Here is a 20,241-nt window from a genome sequence, read left to right as displayed (position 1 = left end):
TAAGTCTGCCCAGCATTATCCCTGTCTCCCAACCACCAGCCCCGCCTCCCACCACCGGCTCTGCTTGTATCCCGCTAACTCTCACAAAAAGCAGGTAACAAAGAAGTAACAAAAAAAGAAGAGAAAAAAAAGTCTTGCTGAGTGTCTCAAAAATGCTGAGAGGACTGGCAGTTCTGTTGATCTCACACTGCTTATACATTCCCCTTTTAATTCAATGTTTTTCAGACTTCAAAACATTCACCTGATCTGATGGGTCCATTAGGTCTACGATGAGATAAAAAGCATTATGCACACAGCAGGAATCAATCAGATTCTCTCGGGAACAATGCCTTCTAATGGGTTCGTTTTGAGCATACCGTGATGGTAATGAATCCAGGGCTGCCGAGAGGGGAGGGGGCAGGGGGAGCAAAATTTCCAGGGCCCTGCCTCCAAGGGGGGTGGTCCTGGCCCGGCAAGCTTCTTCTTGCTGCCTGTTTCCGGGTATGTCCTCCCCTGCTCGTGTGCGCTGCAGTGGCGTAGCCAGACTGCCAATTTTGGGTGGGCCTGAACCCAAAGTGGGTGGGCACAAAATTTTCTCTCTACCCCCCCCCCCCCCCCCCCCCCAGCAAAATTTAGTCACACTCAGATGCATTTGTCACACAGGGTAAAGTGCTGCTTTCAGAGGCCAAAACCTCCTGCCTCAGGTCAGTATAATGCTGTTATGGTATCCTCTCCTGACCTAAGGAAGGAAGTATTGGTCTCTGAAACTTTATTACCACCATATTACTTTATCCTAAATTAAAAATAAAATTATTTTCTTTACCTTTGTTGTATGGCCATTTACTTTTTCTCATTGTGTTGCTTCCAGTCTCTAGATTCTGCTTTCCTTCGTTTTCGCTTAACTCTTCTGCCAGGCCATTTGTCATTTTTCTCTCCTTTTTCTTTGCTTTCTTCAATATTTTTCTGCCTCTCTTTGTGTCCAGATTTAATTCATTCTTACTATCCATTCTTTAATTTCCTTCATCTACTTATGGCTTTTCATCTTTTTCTCTCTCTTGTTCTCCCCATGCCCCTTCCTCTTATTCTCCAATCTTTCACTACTCCCCCTTTCCATGCAGCAGCTCTCCTCTTTCTCTCCCCATCCTTCCAGTGTCTCCCCTCTCTCTCCCCATCCTTCCAATAGTCTCCCCTCTTTCTTTCTGCATCCTTCCATCGTGTCACCTCTTTCTCCCTACCCTTCCATCCAGCGTCTTCCCTCTTTCTCTCCCCATCCTTCCACCCATCTACCCTCTCTCCTGATCCTTCCATCTAATGTCTCTCTCCCTCCTTCTAACCAGTGTCTATCTTACTACCCTTTTCTGTTCAGTGTCCCTTCTCTCTCCACATCCTTTCAGTCTCTCCCCTTTTTCTCTGCATCCTTTCATCCATCTCCCCTCTTTCTCTCCCCATCCATCTGTTTTCCCTCTTTCTCTGCCATCCTTCCGTCTGTTTTCCCTCTTTCTCTCCCCATCCCTCCGTCTGTTTTCCCTCTTTCTCTCCCCATCCTTCCATTTTCCCTCTTTCTCTGCCATCCTCCCATCTGTTTTCCCTCTTTCTCTCCCCATCCTTCCGTTTTCCCTCTTTCTCTGCCATCCTCCCATCTGTTTTCCCTCTTTCTCTCCCCATCCTTCCATTTTCCCTCTTTCTCCCCATCCTGCCATCCGTTTTCCCTCTCCCGATTCAGGCCCACCAGCCCCAGCTCCCATTGCCGGCCACTGCTGCTTTTCCAGATGAGCAGCAGGGCTGGCGCTACAAAAAGAAGAAGCGCTCAGCTGACTGAGCTGAGCGCCAACGCGACGAGAAAAAATGTTTTTAAAAAATCGCGGCACCGCAGGCAGCCTCAAAGCATTGGCTGCTGGCTCTGCAGGTTCCTCCCGTCTCTTACGTCACTGCACCTGTGACCTCATCTGTAATTGCCTTTATCAAGCACCTGGGAACTTTCAGACTTGCCTTTGCAACAGAGGTATTCAGATGAGTTTTTGTCTGTGAGTGCTTGTTGCAGTCCCAGCCCTGCTAGTTCTTGTCTTGTTGTCTTCAGCTTCAGTTCCCTTCCTGCTTGTGTCTGCCCTGTTTGTCTTTAGCTTCAGTTCCCTTCCTGCTTGTGTCTGCCCTGTTTGTCTATAGCTTCAGTTCCCATCCTGCTTGTGTCTGCCCTGCAAGCCTTCAGCTTTAGTTCTGACCCTGGCTTGTGTCTACCCTGTTTGAGAATCCTGAATCCTGTTTGTTTGAGAATCCTGAATCCTGTTCCAGCCAAGCTTGTGTGAGAATTCTGAATCCTGTTTGTTTGAGAATCCTGAATCCTGTTCCAGCCAAGCTTGTTTGAGAATCCTGAATCCTGTTCAAGCCAAGTCTGTTCCAGCATCCAGTTTCAGCCAAGCCAAGTCCATTCCAGCATCCGGTTCCAGCCAAGCCTGTTCGAGAATCGTGAATCCTGTTCCAGTCCTGCCTACCAACAGCTTCAGTTCCAACCTTGCTAGCTCCGGTCCTGCTCATACCAGCCTGTCTGTGTTCAGCCTTGCTTCCCGTTTGAGTGGTTCACCTGCTGCTGCCAGTCACACTGGCAGTGGTCCAAGGGCTCATTACTCCGGACTTCCTGACAGTTGTGACACGCCATTTATACCAATGAAAACGTGGTTCAAATAACCATGCCTAAATTTAGGTGCAATGCCTCAATTACGTATATAACTCAAAACCACGCCTACGCTCCGCCTCAAAATGGTCATGCCCCCTTTTTTAGGCCACGTGTAAAATTTAGGTGCAGGATACACAAGTAAATACCTATTAAAATCTAATTAGTGCCAATAATTGCTTGTTAGAAAGTCAATTATTGGCACTAATTGGCTCATCGTTCACTTAAATTTCACGTGTAAATTGAACACGAGCCCAAATTTGCACACACAATTTTTGGCAATCTTTATAGAATTAAGGGGTTAATGCACAGCATCCCAGGTTCCTAACCTTTGGTGACCTGTGGAGAATTACCCCCTATATTCTTTTGTTCAACAGCAGACTAGTGATGTGCGTATGCTGATATTAGCACTCCAGTTAAATCTTTATGTTACTCACAGTTGGCGCAACAGTGGACAGGTTAGAGGCTAAGGGCTAAACTTGTTGCTGCTTTTGTCCTTTAACAACGGTTTCCTGTTTAATTTTCACATTTATAATAAACAAAGCTTTATTTATTTATGTATGTATGTCATAAGTTTATGTACATGATTCTGCAGTGGTGCTTATGAAATCGAAGAGGAGATTTTTTTTGTCTGTAGATTTCTTCTTTAAATTAGACACTGGGTTGAAGGACTGAACTGACAGGCTAATATTTATAGCTGTGGGTGAGAAGGTTTGATGCTTAGCTACAACCTAATGATCACCAGGTGGAAGATGCCCTAATCCTTCTCATAAATCAGATTTGTGGTACATTTACCTGTAATGAAGGCTGAAGTAGTTACTTTAATTAGACAAATGCTGAATGATTGAATTAAAAAAAAAAGTACTAATACTTCTCACACCTGTATCTACTGACACTGCATTAATTCTGGGTCACTTGCTTTAATTTTCTGCCTCAGTAAAGTCAAAACAAAATGTCACAACAAGTGCAAGGAAGGCCTTTTCATTTACTGACTCACCCCATTTCCAAGGAAGGAGAAGCTCGGGATGACCTTCTCTTGTGCAATGCACTGAAGGATTCTAGGTGCTCCATACAAACCTCCCATGCAGGACGCCAGGGATGAAATGTATAGCCCCAAAAGAAACAAGAAACCCACCAAGGACACCTGAGAAGAAGTCACGAAGAAAGAAAGAGCACCATTAGCTTTTTATAATTATTTTGGTTGACTTACCAGTTTTATAGAATAATTACACTGCTGAAGCCCCATTTCAGCACAAGGGGAAATGTAATAGAGGTCTACAAAATACCAAAGGAGTGAAATGCATAGATGTAAATTGCTTGTTTAATCTTTCCAAAAATACGAGGACTAGGTGGCATTCAATGTGTAATTAAACTCTGGAATTCATTGCCAGAGACTACAGTAAAAGTGATTAGCATAGTAGGGTTTAAAAAAGGTTTGGACACGTTCTTCAAAGAAAAGTCCATAAGCCACTATTAAGATGGACTTTGAAAATCCACTGCTTATTCCTGGGATAAGCAGCATAAAATCTAGTCTGCTCTTTTGAGAACTTGCCAGGTACTTGTGACCTGGATTGGCCGTTGTTAGATAAAGGATGCTAGGCTCGACAGTCCTTTGGTCTGTCCCAGTATGGTGATGCTTAGGTTCTTATGTAACTCAATCGCAGCCTCACACATCCAGTGCAACTAACCTCTGACCTCCATTTTGCTCAGTGAATAGCTCATGATGACAGTGAAAGAGAGCTGTGAAACCTGTTGTTGCCTTGTTCCCACCCAAGCTCCACTAATACCCCCCTCTTCAGATAACTGTTATTGTGATAACTTTCTCCTGCTGTTCAAAAATTGCCCCTAAAGATCTCAGAATATAAGGATGACATTAGTTGCATGAAAGTTAATGATAGTCCAAATGTATTTGGTGCCACTGCCTTAACTCATCATAAAACATGCAGTGGACTGGAACTTAAGCAACCCAGAGCTAACGTTTTATATTAAATGATGGCTCATCCAGATAATATGACCGTTTTCTTATGTTGTATTCTGCAATAGTGACTAATCAGGCTTCTGTTATCAGGACTCCAACTGGGGCCATAGCACAAGGTTTCTACAGACCAGTGATCTCCATGTTCAAGACAACAGAATAACTCAAGAGTGAAACTCTTCCTCCTTGTGTATGGTTGATGTATCAACTGAGCAGAGTCCAGCGTCACTCTGAGATTTTAATGTTGGAAATAGCAGAATATCTCGCTTTAATATCTCATCATTTGCATGTATCATTCAGCATTAGAGCTATTAAATAGTCCATATTCACACTCTGGAAACAGTTACAAGTACAAATGAGGTGTCCACATCTACCATGGCTTTATGCATGGAAGAGCAGCTTTCACATGACTTCACCCTATTAAGAGAAAAAAAATGACAACAAAATCTATAAACCAGGTAGACAAATACTGATCAACAACTTAAAACTTCTGTCTGACAGTGGTTGATGGTATTCATCTTCCAGACAAAAATGGAATATCCAGGGCCATTTCATCTTGCAGCAGTCTGTATTTAGAAAAATAATCACCGCTGCTGGTTGAATATTAACCTGTAAAAACATGAGGATTTCTTTGCGAGCCTATACAATCTGCAGAATTTTTAGAATATTTTTGGGGTATATTTTATCTTGTCATTAGAGTAGGAGGAACACTGGTAACAGATATCTATCATCTTCTGGAAGCAGAGAACCTTGGTTAGGTGTATATGCAGCATATTCTGAAAGCGATTCGGTAGATTACGTTTTTATCTATTACTTTAAAAGTTTCTTTTTAAGCATAAGAACTATAATGAAGTGGTCTATCACAGGGCCGCCAAGAGACAAAGCTGAGCCTGGGGCAAATAATCTTCTGGGGCCCTACTACTACTACTAATCATTTCTATAGCTCTACTAGACGTACGCAGCGCTGTACACTTGAACATGAAGAGACAGTCCCTGCTCGATAGAGCTTACAATCTAATTAGGACAGACAAACAGGACAAACAAGAGATAAGGGAATATTAAAGTAAGGATGATAAAATAAGGGTTCTGAACAAGCGAATAAGGGTTAGGAGTTAAAAGCAGCATCAAAAAGGTGGCTTTTAGCTTACATTTGAAGACGGCCAGAGATGGAGCTTGACGTACCAGCTCAGGAAGTCTATTCCAGGCATATGGTGCAGCAAGATAAAAGGAACGGAGTCTGGAGTTAGCAGTGGAGGAGAAGGGTGCAGATAAGAGAGATTTACCCAGTGAACAGAGTTCCCGGGGAGGAATGTAGGGAGAGATGAGAGTGGGGAGATACTGAGGAGCTGCAGTGTGAATGCACTTATAGGTCAATAAGAGGAGTTTGAACTATATGCGGAAACGGATAGGAAGCCAGTGAAGTGATTTAAGGAGAGGGCTAATATGAGCATAACGACCCTGGCGGAATATTAGTCGTGCAGCGTGGGAGAACTGTGAGAAGCAAGTTGCAATAGTCTAAGCGAGAGGTGATAAGAGTGTGGATGAGGGTTCTGGTAGTTTGCTCAGAAAGGAAAGGGTGAATTTTGCTGATATTACAGAGAAAGAAACGACAGGTTTTAGCAGTCTGTTGAATATGTGCAGAGGAGGAGAGGGAGGAGTCGAAGATGACCCCAAGGTTACAAGCTGATGAGACAGGAAGGATGAGAGTGTTATCCACAGAAACAGAGAATGGCGGAGGAGGAGATTCTGGTTTAGGGGGAAAGATAAGAAGCTCAGTCTTGGTCATGTTTAGTTTCAGATGGCGCTGAGACATCCAGGCAGCAATGTCAGACAGGGCCCTCTGCCACCGTCCCACCCCTCTCGCAGCAGCAAACGAGAGAAAGTGCTCTGCTGGCTTTAAGTCCGTCTTCCTGTCATGTCCTGCCTCCTGTGAAGTAGTTTCCGGTTTCCGCATAGGCAGGACACGGCAGGAAGAAGGACCTGTGGCTGGCAGAGCAGTCTCTTTTGATTCGCCGGCACTGGGCCCTCCTTGAAGGCCGAGCCCGGGGAATCTTGCCACCCCCCCCCCCCCCCCCCGCCCCTCCCCCCCTCTCGGCAGCCCTGGTCTGTCATTTTCTCACTATTTAGTTAGGTTTGCGAAAACATTAACGACTGATGGCTATTTTTTGAAAAAAAGGAACAGTGACACTTTTAGCCTTCGGTTATGTACTAGCACATCACTTGTAACAGAGAACAGAGCCTGTCCAGGACAGCTAGGAAACCCGTGGGGAGAAAGTCCTGGTTCAGCTTGCATTTAATGGAAACGAGTGTGTATGTGGGGCATATCAAGATGGTGCAGGGGCATAGCCAGACACCCACATTTGGGTGGGCCTGGGCCCAAGATGGGTGGACAGAACCCCGCCCTGTCCCACAAGTGATTTGGTCTCTCACTCTCTTGCCTGCATGCCATATAGTCTCTCAAACATCCCCCCTACCCCGCATACCTTTTAAATAGCAGATTTTCACCGGCAGTAATACACACTGCTCATGTTGGCCCCACAGTCTTCCCTCTGATGCAACTTCCTGTTTCCACATAGGCGGGAATACATCAGAAGGAAGGCTGGTATGCAAGAGGGACGGTTGTTAGGAGATTTTGGCTGGTGGGGCTTGGGGATCCCTGCCAGCCACATCATAGGTGTGCTGCTACTGGGTGGGCCTGGGCCCATCCAGGCCCACCCTTGGCTACGCCACTGAGATGGTGGTACCTGGTAGCGGATTGCTCTTGTTCTTGACTGCTGAATTTGTTGTTTTTCCTCTTACTGATTTGCCGTATACTAAATGTAAGGAGATTGTGAGAGCTGTTTCCTTGATGGCGAAAACATAGTAACATAGTAAATGATGGCAGATAAGGACCTGAACGGTCCACCCAGTCTGCCCAAGATAAACTCATTTTACATGGTATGTGCTACTTTATATGTATACCCGAGTTTGATTACTCCCTGCCTTTCTCAGGGCACAGACCGTAAAAGTCTGCCCAGCACTGTTCCTGTACTAAAAGTTCTGAAGCTAATGTTGAAGCCTCTTAAAATTTACACTCCAGCCCATCCATATCTATTAGCCACGATCAGGGCACAGACCGTAGAAGTCCACCCAGCAATGGTTTTACTCTCCAATTACCGGCGTTGCCACCCAATCTCCGCTAAGATTCCATAGATTCATTCCTTCTAAACAGGATTCCTTTGTGTTTATCCCACACGTTTGAATTCCATTACCGTTTTCATCTCCACCACCTCCCGCGGGAGGGCATTCCACATATCTACCACCCTTTCCATGAAAAAATACTTCCTTACATTACTCCTGAGTCTGCCCCCCTTCAATCTCAATTCATGTCCTCTAGTTCTACCACCTTCCCGTCTCTGGAAAAGGTTCGTTTGTAGATTAATACCCTTCAAATATTTGAACGTCTGTATCATGTCACCCCTGTTTCTCCTTTCCTCCAACCTCTTCCCTGGTTCAACAGTCTATTGAGTGACCTGTGGCCAGAACCCCCGTGTTAGCGACTGACAGGGGCCCTGCCGTTTTGTCGGGCAGAGAAGAGTCCGCTGACTTGGGGCTTGATGTTACTCTGTCCCACCAGTTCTCTACACCCCATCTCATCCGTATGGATCAGTGTTGCAGCAGGGGTTTACTCCAGAAGTGGAAGCCGTAGTGCGAGTCCCTACTCGAGGGACAGTTTCAGCTGAATCCAACAGTGGTTTGAAAAATGCTGGAATTCCTGCGGAGACTAGTTCTTCACAGTTGAAAACTGAGGAAGTGACTTTACAGACCATATGGAGTGCTCTACAATGTCTAGATACTACAGTGGCCAAGTCAACGCAGGAAATTACGACGCTAATGAGTACTGTGGATAACCTCTTCAAGGCTTTAGTGGGGACATGGGTGGAATTTGCATCTGAATTGAAAGTTGTTGGGGAAGATGTTAAATCATTACAAGAACTTACTACTACTATTGTGAAGGATAAATTATATATACAGAGAAAAATTGAACAAATTGAAAATTATAATCGTAAACTCAATTTACGATTTTTGAATTTCCCTAAGTCTCTGGGAGTGGCCCCTCTAGATACCTTTAAGAGGTACCTAGTTGAGGTCTTGAAATATTCATCTGAAGCTATTGCTCCTGTGAATTGGTTGTATTACATTCCCCTAAAATTCCTCCAGATGAATTACCAGGGACTGGTGATCGAAATTCAAATAATGAAGATACTTTGAATATATCTGAATTATTAGAGTCATCTTTATCAGATTCTACTGAGAGAGCTACTTTAGTAGTTTCATTTGTCTTTGAATGGAGGAGTGGTCTAGTGGTTAGGGTGGTGGACTTTGGTCCTGAGGAACTGAGTTCAATTCCCACTTCAGGCACAGGCAGCTCCTTGTGACTCTGGGCAAGTCACTTAACCCTCCATTGCCCCATGTAAGCCACATTGAGCCTGCCATGAGTGGGAAAGCGCAGGGTACAAATGTAACAAAAATAAAATAGATACTATTGGAGATTCTACATGGAATGTTGCTACTATTGGAGATTCTACATGGAATGTTGCTATTCCACTAGCAACATTCCATGTAGAAGGCTGCGCAGGCTTCTGTTTCTGTGAGTCAGACTCACAGAAGCAGAAGCCTGCGCGGCCACATTGGTGATCTGCAAGGGCCGACTTCTACATGGAATGTTGGAATAGCAACATTCCATGTAGAATCTCAAATAGTAGCAACAGTGGAGGAGTGGCCTAGTGGTTAGGGTGGTGGACTTTGGTCCTGAGGAACTGAGTTCAATTCCCACTTCAGGCACAGGCAGCTCCTTGTGACCCTCCATTGCCCCATGTAAGTCGCATTGAGCCTGCCATGAGTGGGAAAGTGCGGGGTACAAATGTAACAAAAAAAAAAAACAAGACTTGAATGCTGTGATGCGGCTCTACTTCCAACTCACAGTTCCTATTTTGTGGGAAGAAAATATGGATCTATCTAGATGTGACAAAATAGACCCAAGAATAAAGAAAATTATTTTTAGTTATAAGATCTGAGACTTAAGTTATAGGTGCTACATATTTGTTAGCTTATCCCTGTAAATGTACAGTGAAACATTTGAGAATTTCCACATGTAATTTTGGGTGTTTTCTTTTTGTTAAAAATGTTTCTTATCCGGATTGCTTGTTCAAGTGTTCACTTGTAAAAGTGTGTTTGAAAAAAAAAAAGTGTGTTTACATCCCTTTAAAGGTAGGGGGAAAGGAGAATGCAGTACTCTGACCTCTAAGGCAAACCTGCTAGTGGAGTACACAGTAAGACTGGATGAAGTCAGGATCCCAGGCAGCCCAATCACATGACCCAGGAATTAGCCAGTTGAGTAGCCCAGAGGAGAAGAGGGAGGGACGAGTCAGTTCCCTGTTGGAGCATATAAGCAGTGTTGCCAGGTGGGCGGTTTTCCGCGACCCGCCGCGGGAAATTTTTGCCCGCGGCGGGTCGCGGTTTTTTGGGCTTCTTTTTTTTCTTTTCCGCGGTTTTTCGGGCGGTTTTTTCGGCCGCGGGGGGCGGGGTTAGTGACATTTTGGGCGGGGTTAGTGACGTTTTGGGCGGGGCCGATGACTGGGGAGGCGGGGCCGGTGACGGGGAGGCGGGGCCGGTGACGGCGGGGGCGGGGTTGATGACGGCGGGGGCGGGGGTGATGACGCGGGGGTGGGGGGTGTCAGGGGCGGGGTTTGAGTTTGGGCGGGTTTTGGGCTGTTTTTGCGTTGGATTGGGTGGGAAAAAAATTTCCCACCTGGCAACACTGCATATAAGAGAGAAGTAAAAAAGGATTAGCCCCACACAGCCTGCGAGGAACTGCCAAAGGAAAAGGGGAAAAGCCAGAAGTAGAGACCTGGAGAGATTATGGCAGACAGGCTCTGTAAGGAAGTCTGTGTCCCTGGAACCAAGGTGGACACCTGATGCTAATCTGTTCAAACTTAAAAGTGGCTGGGATGGTCGGGAGGCTGGGTAGGGGGGATTTAGGAAGGTGGAAACGGTTATGTAATTGGAAAGGTTCATTTTTGTATGCACTAGACATCTGAATTATTATTTATTTTGGTATAAGAGATATTTGATGGAACTCTGATACATCCTGTAAAATGCTGGGCATAATCATTTAATGACATCAAGTACTTATAAGACACGCTAGATGTGCTCGGTGGTTGTATTTTGACTATTGCCAGAAGGGTGTGTGGGGGGACAGTCAGGCCCGGTCATCACTAATCACAGTTGAATACATAGTACAATATTAACTCATGGAAGGATGTTAACAAAGATGTCAAATCACCAGCTGTATGTTTCCCAGGACTCCTTTGTTGCCAATAATAGCGAAACACTAATAGTAAAGGGGGGGGGGGGGGATAAAATGTGAAAAGTTTGATGACGGATAGTATTACCCTGTATTTACTGAGTACATTTTTGTATAACTGACTATCTGTATTCATATTGTTGAATGTGTTTCTTTTGAATTGTCATCAATAAAAATGTTGAAATATAAAAGAACTCAAGCTCTGCACACCAAAAAAAAAAAAGTGGCTGGGATGGGGAAAGCCAACAAAAGGAACTGGCTGGCAGTTGTTTTGACTAATTTGATGGGGCGGGGGGGGGGGGGGGGGGGAGTGGGGTTGGTGGAAGTAGCAGCCAGTACGTTTAGGTTGACATTGTCTAGTTTAGTATATAATTAAACTTATGTTGTGTTTATTGAATCGTTAACGTTATGCAAAATGTGCTGCTGCCATGGCCATGCCTCAGGCCCCTGACTCACCTCAGGCATATTCGGGGTTCCTGCTTTCACCCTATCTCACTAAGTCATATGGGGCAGCACTCCTCGGCAGCTCTGATGCACCCTAGCCTTGCTGCTGATGTCGCTGCCCCTTGTCCCTGTCTTGCCTTCCAGTCCTCTGCTCTGCAGTTTCAGTGTTCCACCCACCGAGCAGTGACTCGTCTGCCGTCAGCGGGAGCCTCCTGATCCTCGGGTTGGGACCCCTGAGTCGGCCCAAGGGCTCACTCACGTCATACTGTGACAGCTGCGGCCGTTACCATAAATTCTTCATTTCGGAAAAAGCCAGCTGATGGTGGTCATTTGGTCACTGGCAGGGTTCAAACTCAAAACAGACAAGGAACAAGGTAGGGGGGAAAGGAGAAGGGATATGGGAGGGTAGAGGTGAGGGTTGGGTGGGGCTGTGAACGGCTGCCAGCATCCCCATTGGAGGAGCACAAATTTGCCATTATAGCAGATTAACTTAGAGCTTAGATTTTGGGTGCCTAACTTTTAACACCCTGTATAAAATTGCCTCCTTTTATGTGTTGCTTTATTTCTTTTTTTTGAACAACAAACGCGTGCCATTAAATTTGTACATTTCATTTAGATGAAAATTTCAGCTATTCCCGAGCAACTAGATCATTAACTTCAGACCTTGACATCCTCATTAACAAGAGCTACCCAACTCTCTATCTTCCTCAATAAAAAAATGAACAGTTCAATTTAATAATACAGAATGCACATTTTGCAAGAGCACTGCATCATTGTCCTGTCTCCTGTATTCAGCCTGCAGTGCAAATGAGTTTATGCTAATCATAGTTGTGCTGGGTTTGGCTGTTTTGTATTTCTCTGACAAGCCACTATCACTGGAAAACAAGTCACACACACGCTGTGCCCCGCTTGTCAAAATATTTATTTCAGTTGATTAATTTCCCCTCCGGTTATATCTACAATGCAACTTTTGCACTCTAAAGAAGATACAAAAAGCATAAAACTGATATTGTTAGCAGGGTACAGCATGTGAAAGCTAAAAACATTAGATTCAATTAGATCCCTACACATTGTGTAATTCACCCAACTGCATGCTCTGGGATGCCAAGGAGCCCATTAAAATGCCACCGTGAAAAGAATACATTTTAATTTACTGCACTGTATTGATTTTTAAACTTGTAACATTTTTTTTCCCATACAAAATAACAACACATTAACTATGAGGCATATTTTCAAAGCACTTAAGACTTACAAAGTTCCACAGGTTACTACGGAACTTATAAGTCTGAGTGCTTTGAAAATACGTCTACTGATAGCAGGGAAGGGAAGGGGTTACTTTAACCACTACTTGTATCTATACGCTGTTTTCATGGGTAGACATCACTATTTTTATGAGTAGACGATGATGTTATGTCCTAATATATTCACTGAACTCCTGAACATGTTACTGTATCCTTTAACAAAAGAATGTCTTTGTCAGGGGAGGGGACCACAATGGAAAGCTCAGCACTTTTCTCTTCAGCTTATTTACTCTCCGTTAAGATTATCTAGTGTATATACTCTGCAGTGCAGTGCAGAAGGAAGGGATCCTCAGGAGCTTAGCCTAGAATGGGTGGCAGAGCTGGTGGTTGGGAGGTGGGACTAGTGCTGGGCAGACTTATACGGTCTGTGCCAGAGCCGGTGGTGGGAGGCAGGGATAGTGCTGGGCAGACTTATACGGTCTGTGCCAGAGCCGGTGGTGGGAGGCGGGGTTGGTGGTTGGGAGGCAGGGATAGGGCTGGCCAGACTTATACGGTCTGTGCCCTGAAGAGGACAGTACAAATAAAAAAGTAGCACATATGAATTTATCTTCTTGGGCAGACTGGATGGACCGTGCAGGTCTTTTTCTGCCGTCATCTACTATGTTACTATGAAATATACCCCCCTTCCAATGCACTCATAAAACAGGACAAGTATCGTGCATCCTGGGGCTAAGAAATAAGCCCTGAAAAATTGGCATATGCTAGTTTGTACTCATTTGTATTCTACTCCTTAAACAAATGGCATTTGCAGGAAGATAACATTTTGCATCTAGCCATCCATATTGGGCAATGAAATAAGAATTAACATTGCCATACTGGAACAGACCGAAGGTCCATCAAGCACAGTATCCTGTTTCTAACAGGATCCAGGTCACAAGTACATGGCAAGATCCCAAAATAATAGAATGCATTTTATGCTGCTTATCCTAGAAATAAGAAGTGGATTTTCCCAAGTCCATCTTAATAATGGCTTATGGACTTTTCTTTTAGGAAGATATCCAAACCTTTTATAAACCCTGCTAAACTAACTGCTTTTACCACATTCTCTTGCAACAAATTCCAGAGTTTAATTACATAATGAGTGAAGAAATATTTTCTCTGATTTGTTTTAAATTTACTACTTTGTGGCTTCATTGCATGCCCTCTAGTCCTAGTATTTTTGGAAAGAGTAAACAAGCGATTCAAGTCAACCCGTTCCAATCCACTCATTATTTTATAGACCTCTATCATATCTCCCCTCAGCCATCTTTTCTCCAAGCTGAAGAGCCCAATCCATTTCAACCTTTCCTCATAAGGAAGTCGTCCCATTCCCTTTATCATTTTCATTGCCCTTCTCTGTACCTTTTCTGATTGCACTATATCTTTTTTGACATGCGATGACTACTACTACTCACCATTTCTATAGTGCTACTAGACGTATGCAGCGCTGTACACTGGTGACTAGAATTGCACACAGTATTCAAGGTGCAGTCACACCATGGAGCGATAGAAAGACATTATAACATCCTCATTTTTGTTTTCCATCCGCTTTCATTGCCGCTGCTACACACTGAGCAGAGGGTTTTGATGTATCGTCAACGATAACACCTAGATCTTTTTCCTGGTTGGTGACTCCTAATGTGGAACCTTACATCACGTAGCTATAGTTCAGATTCCTCTTTCCCACATGCATCACTTTGCACTTGCTCACATCAAACGTCATATGCCATTTGGATGCCCAGTCTCCCAGTCTGGTAAAGTCCACTTGTAATTTTTCACAATCCTCTTGAGATTTAACAACTTTGAATAATTTTGTACTGTCAGCCAATTTAATTACCTCACTAATTATTCCCATATCTAGATCATTTATAAACATGTTAAAAAGCAGTGGTCCCAGCACAGAGCCCTGGGGAACCCCACTATCACCTCTCATCCATTGGGAATACTGACCTTTAATCCTACTCTCTGTTTTTGATCTTTTAACCAGATTTTAATCCATAAGAGAGCACTACCTCCTATCCCATGACTTTCCAGTTTCCTCTGGAGTCTTTCATTAGGTATTTTGTCAAATGCTTTTTGAAAATCCAGATACACAATATCAACTGGCTCATCTTTATCCACGTTTGTTTACCCCTTCAAGAAATGTTGTAGACTGGTGAGGCAAGATTTCCCTTCACTAAATCCATGCTGGCTTTGTCTCATTAATCCATGATTATGTATATGCTCTGTAATTCTGTTCTTTATAATAGTCTCTACCATTTTGCCTGGCACTGACGTCAGGCTCACCGGTCTGTAATTTCCCGGATAACCTCTGGAACTCTTTTAAAAAATGAGCGGTACTTCCCATCCCCAGCACGCCCTCATATCCAGCGCTGCGCTGGGATGTACCCGGCGATAATCGGGCAGTGCTTTGCGCTGCCCAGTTACCACCAGGTTAGTGCGAGAGTCCTTACTGCCACCTCAATGGGTGGAGGTAAGGGCTCCCCTCCCCCCCCCCGCCGAAATGGCCACGCGGCACGTGCTTTATTTGCCGCACGGCCATTTCCTGCAGAAAAGAAAGACTACCCTTTTACCAGCTGTGGTAAAAGGGGGCCTCAGAGCGATTGAAAAACACGTGCAGACGCCAGCGCAAGCCCTCTTTTGCCGCAGCTTAGTAAAAGGGGCCCATAACCTCTTATACAACATATAATAACTAGCCGTTAAGCCCGTTAAAACAGGAAAAATTTCCAGCAACCCTCCTTGCCGCCGCTCCCTCCCCCCTCCGTGCCGGGCCCCCTGCACTGACCTGACAGTGCTTCTCACCTCCGTGTGAAAGCGCTGCAGGCAGCAGCAGATTGCTCTGCTGCTGCCTGCAGCGCTTTCCACACGGAGGTGAGAGGCGCTGTCAGGTCAGTGCAGGGGGCTCGATACGGAGGGGGGCGGGAGCGGTGGCGGGGATGGGGGGGAGGGTAGAGGTTGGTGCGCACGATGTTCGTTTCCAGGCTGCAGCGACAGCGTCCGACAGACCAACTCCGTTTCTCTCTCTGTTCCGCCCTCTGACGTCATCACGTCTTGACGCGAGGGCGGGACAGAGAGGGAAGTCTGTACTGCGCATTTGCAGGTGAGTCGGTCACTTGCCATTTATATGTTTGATAGAAAAAAAGATGGAACTATTAGAAAGAAGAAACAAGAGAAATCTTAATCTCATCAATTTTCACGTCCACATTACGGAAATAACTGGTCTAAGATGGAGAAATCAAAAACCACAAGTACAGGCAAAATTCTCATAAATCCATATTTCACTTAATCAACATACCACAAATTCTGAAGAGAGAACAAGAAAATAATTCTAACTTTTAGATGACTGTTCAGAAAGTTTTCCAAATGACTTGGATTCATAAAATTATACTTATTGTTCTCATGAGTAATCAGGCATTTATACAGAAAATTTTAAAAAGAAAGATGCTCTCTAGGATAAAACCCTGGGTTTCAAAGCCAAAAAGGCTTTTCTTTTCATCTGAGTCTGTCCGATTATGTTATGTAAAACATGAATTCGCTGGCCAGAAAAAAATAGAATTTTTCTTAGAGAAATGTAATTTCAAGACAGATTTTTTCTGAACTTCCATTTGGAAAGAGACCAATAAAGTTGCTCATGTTTCTATATTGTCCTGAGAGGATTCAACAAACTCCGAAATATTCAAAGATAGCAGGAAAGGAGGGGCTATCAATTCAACAGCTTCCTCTATCTCCTGACTCTGCTGAGACCCTCTTGGAACATACTAAGTATTATCCACACCTAACAATTGTGCCTGAGGATACAGCAGAATTTCTTTTAAGCATTTTTTTCAGTAATTCCAGAGGATCAAGATAATCAAATACGCAAATAATCAAAAAACTTCAGACAGCCCAGAACACTGCAGCAAGACTCATATTCGGCGAAACAAAATATGAGAGTGCTAAACCCCTACGAGTAAAGTTACACTGGCTCCCACTCAAAGAACGCATCACGTTCAAAATATGTACCCTAGTTCACAAAATCATTCACGGAGAAGCACCAGCCTACATGTCAGACCTGATAGACTTACCACCCAGAAACGCTAAAAGATCATCCCGCACATTCCTTAACTTGCACTTCCCCAACTGCAAAGGTCTAAAATACAAACTAATGCATGCGTCCAACTTTACCTACTTGGGTACACAGTTATAGAACGCATTGCCTCGCAACTTAAAAACGATTTACGAACTAACCAACTTCCGCAAACTACTGAAGACCCATCTCTTTAATAAGGCATACCACAAAGATCAACAAATGTGAACACACACCACTCCTTCACTTATATTCAGAAGTGTCTTATAATATCTGCTTGTTATATTATTATCATGTTCTAACATTATCTTGTTACCCATGATTCTTCTGTAACACTAAATGTCTATTTTCTAATATATCTTCACCATTCATGATGCCACATTGAGCCTGCGAAAAGGTGGGAAAATGAGGGATACAAATGCAATAAATAAATAAATGAGTTTTAGGAAAATTTAAGAAACGTAAGTTTCTTGCTCTAGCAGAATTTTCTAGCAATTCCAAATGAGAATGTATAGACAAAGAATCTTTAACAGCAGCAGCCTTAAAAGTATTCTTCTGAGATTCCATTTTAGTCAAAGAAGTAGACACATCACAAATCTTCCTATTATGTTCAGTCAACAATTTAACTACTTCCTGTGAAAAATCACATAATTGACTCAATGTCCCACAAAGAGCAGTCTCTGATCTAACTACAACTGGCCAAACATCTTTCAAAATAATATCAGAGTCTTGTGAGACCTTATCCCAATTTGAGAACTGACTCCCTTTTGCACACTCCCAGAACCTTCTCCCACTTGGGGGTCCTTTAAGTGCAAAGGCTACTCCTAATGGTAAAGAACAACAGCTGGAACTAAGAATGGTAGGCTGTGGGGATGGGGTTCTACCCCCGAACTTAACGAGACATCTGCAGGAGATGATGTACTCACACTTACCAGGGCAGATGGCGCTTGGAATAGCTTCAAATATTGATCCATAGGTCCCTTAATGTGTACAGGAGTTGACCTGAGCAAAGTCACTCAATTTTCCTTCCTTTTTTCCCCCATTCAAAGGGTAACTAAGATAATTTGCTGCTCCTAAGGGGCTCCCAAGGGGCGTAGTGGTGTGCCCCTTTGGGCATGCTCCTTCAGGCACAGCCACGAACCCATGTTCCACAGAAAGGGTCTGTTTAAATACAGCCACAGCTGCTGATGACATCACAAAGACCCTTAGATAGTAGTTGAGGAACTGCCTGCACACAGATAATAGTCAGGTGAATTCTTTCAGCTCTGGAGACAGGTACTCCATCAGTTTTTGTTTCTTTAAATTACCTATAATTTTATTTTATTGTGTTTGCCCAAATTTTTCTTTCAAATGTTATGTATTTTACTTGTGGAAAATTGCTAAACTGTAAATTAAAAAAATAAATATATATATATATATATATATATAATATAATAATGTGCTGGGTACAGTGACAGGCTGACACCTTCTGCTATCTGGTCACATCTGCAGAAGATTTACTGAACGTAATACCACCGATCCCTTATAAGGAAGCACCTGATACTAGATGCCAGCATGGAGTGTCTGGCATTAAATAGTTCCATTACTGATGCTGAAAGTCATGTGAGGGAAACTAGTATTGAAAAATGTAATTTCCACGACTTAGTGAGGGGTATGCAGCGTAATGTGGTGAACCAGAGACGAAGAAGCATTCTGACATTCTCAAAGGGCAACCAGCTACAGTAAAAACATTTCTAAGACTTGTTAAGGAAAAGGTGATTAACAGTTGTTGATGTGTACTGGGTAATTCCAAATTGCAGCTTTATTAAGAATGCTGAGGAACACTGGTTACTACAGCCATCATCAACAGTGCATTCCCTATAACTAGTGCTTACCTTTTCGGCAATCATGAATTCATAACGAAGCGACTCCCTGGTACAAATGGCTCCCAATAAGAAGACAAAGATTATGTACAGGAACCACCTGTGAGTAGCAGAAATAGAAAAGCACATTTAGCTCCAGTGGTAAGAAACGTTCCTTGCAACCATGATGTGATGTGGCAGCAGTAATGTAAACTTCCATACCTACTTGCCACAGGGCACCTTAAACCTTCATTTGCCTCTAATTCATTTGCCTCCCCTAATTCATCCCAAGTATAATCACTATTGTTCATATGCAGTAGCAGCTTGCAGGATTGCTCCAGTTTTAAAGGAGATGGTGTGGGGACGTGTCACTTTCAGTTCACATTGAAGTCTATGTTGACCCCCCGATGAAGGCTGTTGCCGAAACTCGGCCGAGTAGGGTCATTCTTCAATAAAAGATTATGTGAACCCCTGGTTTTCTCCTCCTTTCCTGGACCACCACTGCAGTTTCTTTGACCTTTGGCTGACTTTGCGGAGGTTTTCTCCTTTTTCTTCTCTTGATACAAATATCCAAGCAATCCCGCACTACTACTTACTCAAATACTCAGTTATATAACATTTATCAGAGACTTATTGGGGTTTCAAGAGCAGACATCACCTAGGATACCCAGACGTGATGTTATTACTGGGATCTTACTAAATTATTATTATTATTATTTATTGCATTTGTATCCCACATTATCCCACGTATTTGCAGGCTCAATGTGGCTTACATAGTTTTGTTAACATTGTCATTGCAAGGTGACATACAGTGGGGGAAATAAGTATTTGATCCCTTGCTGATTTTGTAAGTTTGCCCACTGACAAAGACATGAGCAGCCCATAATTGAAGGGTAGGTTATTGGTAACAGTGAGAGATAGCACATCACAAATTAAATCCGGAAAATCACATTGTGGAAAGTATATGAATTTATTTGCATTCTGCAGAGGGAAATAAGTATTTGATCCCCCACCAACCAGTAAGAGATCTGGCCCCTACAGACCAGGTAGATGCTCCAAATCAACTCGTTACCTGCATGACAGACAGCTGTCGGCAATGGTCACCTGTATGAAAGACACCTGTCCACAGACTCAGTGAATCAGTCAGACTCTAACCTCTACAAAATGGCCAAGAGCAAGGAGCTGTCTAAGGATGTCAGGGACAAGATCATACACCTGCACAAGGCTGGAATGGGCTACAAAACCATCAGTAAGACGCTGGGCGAGAAGGAGACAACTGTTGGTGCCATAGTAAGAAAATGGAAGAAGAACAAAATGACTGTCAATCGACAAAGATCTGGGGCTCCACGCAAAATCTCACCTCGTGGGGTATCCTTGATCATGAGGAAGGTTAGAAATCAGCCTATAACTACAAGGGGGGAACTTGTCAATGATCTCAAGGCAGCTGGGACCACTGTCACCACGAAAACCATTGGTAACACATTACGACATAATGGATTGCAATCCTGCAGTGCCCGCAAGGTCCCCCTGCTCCGGAAGGCACATGTGACGGCCCGTCTGAAGTTTGCCAGTGAACACCTGGATGATGCCGAGAGTGATTGGGAGAAGGTGCTGTGGTCAGATGAGACAAAAATTGAGCTCT

The 20,241-nt window shown here is 43.8% G+C and overlaps 1 protein-coding gene across 3 annotated transcripts in view; it reads right to left on the bottom strand.

Moving 5' to 3' along the window:
• SLC12A8 (solute carrier family 12 member 8) overlaps window positions 1-20,241 on the bottom strand; it is a 165,509-nt gene that overhangs the window by 36,196 nt on the left and 109,072 nt on the right. For all 3 annotated transcript variants that reach the window (XM_030210542.1, XM_030210543.1, XM_030210544.1), the window contains exons 8-9: window positions 18,633-18,720; window positions 3,645-3,791 (exon numbers count right to left, since the gene is read on the bottom strand). In XM_030210542.1, the coding sequence (XP_030066402.1) occupies window positions 3,645-3,791; window positions 18,633-18,720 (235 nt within the window). The remainder of the gene's footprint in view (window positions 1-3,644; window positions 3,792-18,632; window positions 18,721-20,241) is intronic.

Source organism: Microcaecilia unicolor, chromosome 7, assembly GCF_901765095.1.
Source record: "Microcaecilia unicolor chromosome 7, aMicUni1.1, whole genome shotgun sequence".
NCBI lineage: Eukaryota > Metazoa > Chordata > Amphibia > Gymnophiona > Siphonopidae > Microcaecilia > Microcaecilia unicolor.
Note: the sequence above shows the minus strand (reverse complement) of the source record. Positions and strands in the feature narration are given on the sequence as shown.